The 2,708-nt window shown below is 37.9% G+C and overlaps 1 protein-coding gene across 1 annotated transcript; it reads left to right on the top strand.

Annotated features, from left to right (window-relative positions):
* Positions 1 to 1,312: 1,312 nt before the first annotated feature.
* LOC121965863 (vesicle-associated membrane protein 2-like) lies at positions 1,313 to 1,866 on the top strand (the record flags this gene model as incomplete). Its single annotated transcript, XM_042515979.1, has 2 exons — positions 1,313 to 1,430; positions 1,708 to 1,866. Coding segments are annotated over 2 exons (277 nt in total), but the record flags the coding sequence as incomplete, so codon positions are not given.
* Positions 1,867 to 2,708: the final 842 nt, after the last annotated feature.

Below are 2,708 nucleotides of genomic sequence, written 5' to 3'. Positions count from 1 at the left end.
TATGATAATTATAAATATAGTTGAATGGACATCGTCCCTAAAAAAAGGCTAGATGTACTTATTTCTTGCAGTTTGGGGGACTTTTCTTGCCTTGTTGCTCAGATTTGTTCGATTGTTGATTGTTTGAAGATTTAAATATTCGTGAATGGTGTCTGAGCCCAGCAGAAGAAAACTAATGTTGATCCAGGTTTTGAACAGGTTTTTACCTCATAAATTGATGAAAAACTGTACAAATTGATGGATACAAATTATGAAAAGAAATGAATAGATCTATTTTTAGAATATAACAGAATAACATATTTAAATATCATATAATAATATTATTGATTCATCAGTATATAAACATTACTTAATGTTGCAGCTTCTTCTAAATTGAACTACTTCATATACTTCATCAAATAATGAAGCATCATTTGGGCTGTTTGCTTATTTATATTTTGCATTAATAATCTGAATCTGCAAGGTTGTGACTGCAGCTGTCACATAGATGACGTGCAGTACAGAGTACAATATTTCCCTCTGAAATGTAGTGAAGAAGTACACAAAGTAGCAGAAATTAAAATATTAAAAGTATTTCAGAATGGTCATTAAGTACAGTACTTAAATGCAAGATGCTGCTTTATTAATTGTCTTTATTCCTAATCACAAAATAAACTGAATCTTGTGCACTTAAGATATTTTTTGTCAGAACAATAATAATGAACTTGTGTGCAAAAGAAAAAAAAGATCATGTTTAGAAAAAAAAAATAACAATAAAATGCACTTTTGGCAGGACTTTTACTGTTTAGCCTGACTGGATCTGGCAGTTTATGGTGATGTTTATGTGTAAGACATGAAATGGTTGTAATGATACTTGAATATCAAACTTTTGATACAATACCTTTAAAAAACACTGATATCAGATACTATTTTAATATAACGTCAAAGTTATTATTAAAAGATAGATATAACAGGGTTTTAACATGACAACTTTGACTAATATCAGTAACAGAATGACTGTAGTAAACATCCTATTGATACTGCAGAAATCGAGTATTGATATTAACAAATAATATATTGATAAAATTGATTTTTATGACAAAATAGTCTGCTGATTCTCTGCACTTATGCCACTGGTACGCTATGTTTTAGCACTAACATTATATATTCTATAATATATATCATATCACATACGTCCAAAGTGTGCACAGTTTTCTTTTTTGCAAGATGGCAACACAAAACAAATAATCTGCAAATTCTAAGACAGGACTGAAACTGACACGTTTTCTATGAAGAATTGTTTCTCTGTTTCACCTGCTCTCTGCGTCTGCAGGTCGACTCCAGAAGCAGGAACTCCCGGGGGCCCTGAGGGTGAGGGAGGCCCCCCGGCTCCGGCCCCGAACCTCACCAGCAACAGACGACTGCAGCAGACACAAGCACAGGTGGACGAGGTGAGAAAACTGCTCAAAGACAACAAAAAACACAGTTTAGTCCAATTGTGATAATAGAAAATAGTCATTAAAATGAAATTTAAATGAAGATACCTGCCACCTACCACGTCATCGGAGTGTGAGTGCGTGTGAATGATTACCGAGTGGCACCTTGTACGGTAGCCTCGGCCGCCAGTGTGTGAATGCGTGAATGTGACAATGTAGCGTGAAAGCGCTTTGAGTGACTAGAAAAGCGCTATACAAGTACTGTCCATTTACCATTAACATTGTCCCACAGGTGGTGGACATCATGCGTGTGAACGTGGACAAAGTCCTGGAGAGAGATCAGAAGCTGTCGGAGCTGGACGACCGGGCCGACGCCCTGCAGGCCGGAGCCTCGCAGTTTGAGAGCAGCGCCGCCAAACTCAAGAACAAATACTGGTGGAAAAACTGCAAGGTGGGCACGTTTGTTTCCCATCATGCATCAGTCCTTCGCAGTACTACATTAAGACGTCAAATCTGACAGTATGAGTACATTTCTCACGCTGGCGATTATACACTAAAGAAAACATCCGGGTTTTTTTTCCTCGCTGGCATCAGTGTTTGCTCACATATTTGAGTTTCTGTTTCCCAGCAAACGTTTGTCGGACGTTGTGTCATTGACCAAAAATGGTTTAGTTCGGACGCCAAAGAGTGCAATACAGTTTTTAGTCGCACGGTCAGATGGTGATGGTCCAGATTCTGTCAAACCCGGAAATATCGATCAGTGTGTCATATTGTTGCAATATCATATTTCAGCATCGCCACATATCGTCACGGAGGTCGGCACAACCTTCATTTTGGAACAACTTTTGAACCGTAACGGGAGGTCTTGATTGGACGTTCATTCAACATCTGAGCAGGACTCAACCCTCGAATTACCCAAATTAAAACTGCGAATATAAAATACACCTTATGGAAACACGGAAATTAAAAAAAACATTTATCGCAAAAAAGTTTTACGCTCACATGAGTTGGTATTTCAGACAATTCGATAAAGCAATATTTCGCGAAACTGCAGTGGAATCACTTTTTTCGGGTTTATAGGTCACATGATGCTATGGCTATGAGCTTGTCTGTAGGAACTGGCTCCCATGATGCAGCTGGAGCTACAAGAGCTGTTATTGCATCACAAAACTCTTCAAAAGTTGAGCAGATCATCCGGAAGTTTTGAAACCACAATTCCTCTGTGAAATCATGGACTATTACCTCCCAGAAATGCCTCATATGTGGCCGCTCACATGTAAAATAAAAATAATA

The sequence above is a fragment of the Plectropomus leopardus genome, unplaced genomic scaffold (assembly GCF_008729295.1).
Source record: "Plectropomus leopardus isolate mb unplaced genomic scaffold, YSFRI_Pleo_2.0 unplaced_scaffold22018, whole genome shotgun sequence".
Lineage (NCBI taxonomy): Eukaryota > Metazoa > Chordata > Actinopteri > Perciformes > Serranidae > Plectropomus > Plectropomus leopardus.
The sequence above is the reverse complement of the archived record's forward strand: the minus strand, read 5'-3'. Positions and strand labels throughout refer to the sequence as shown.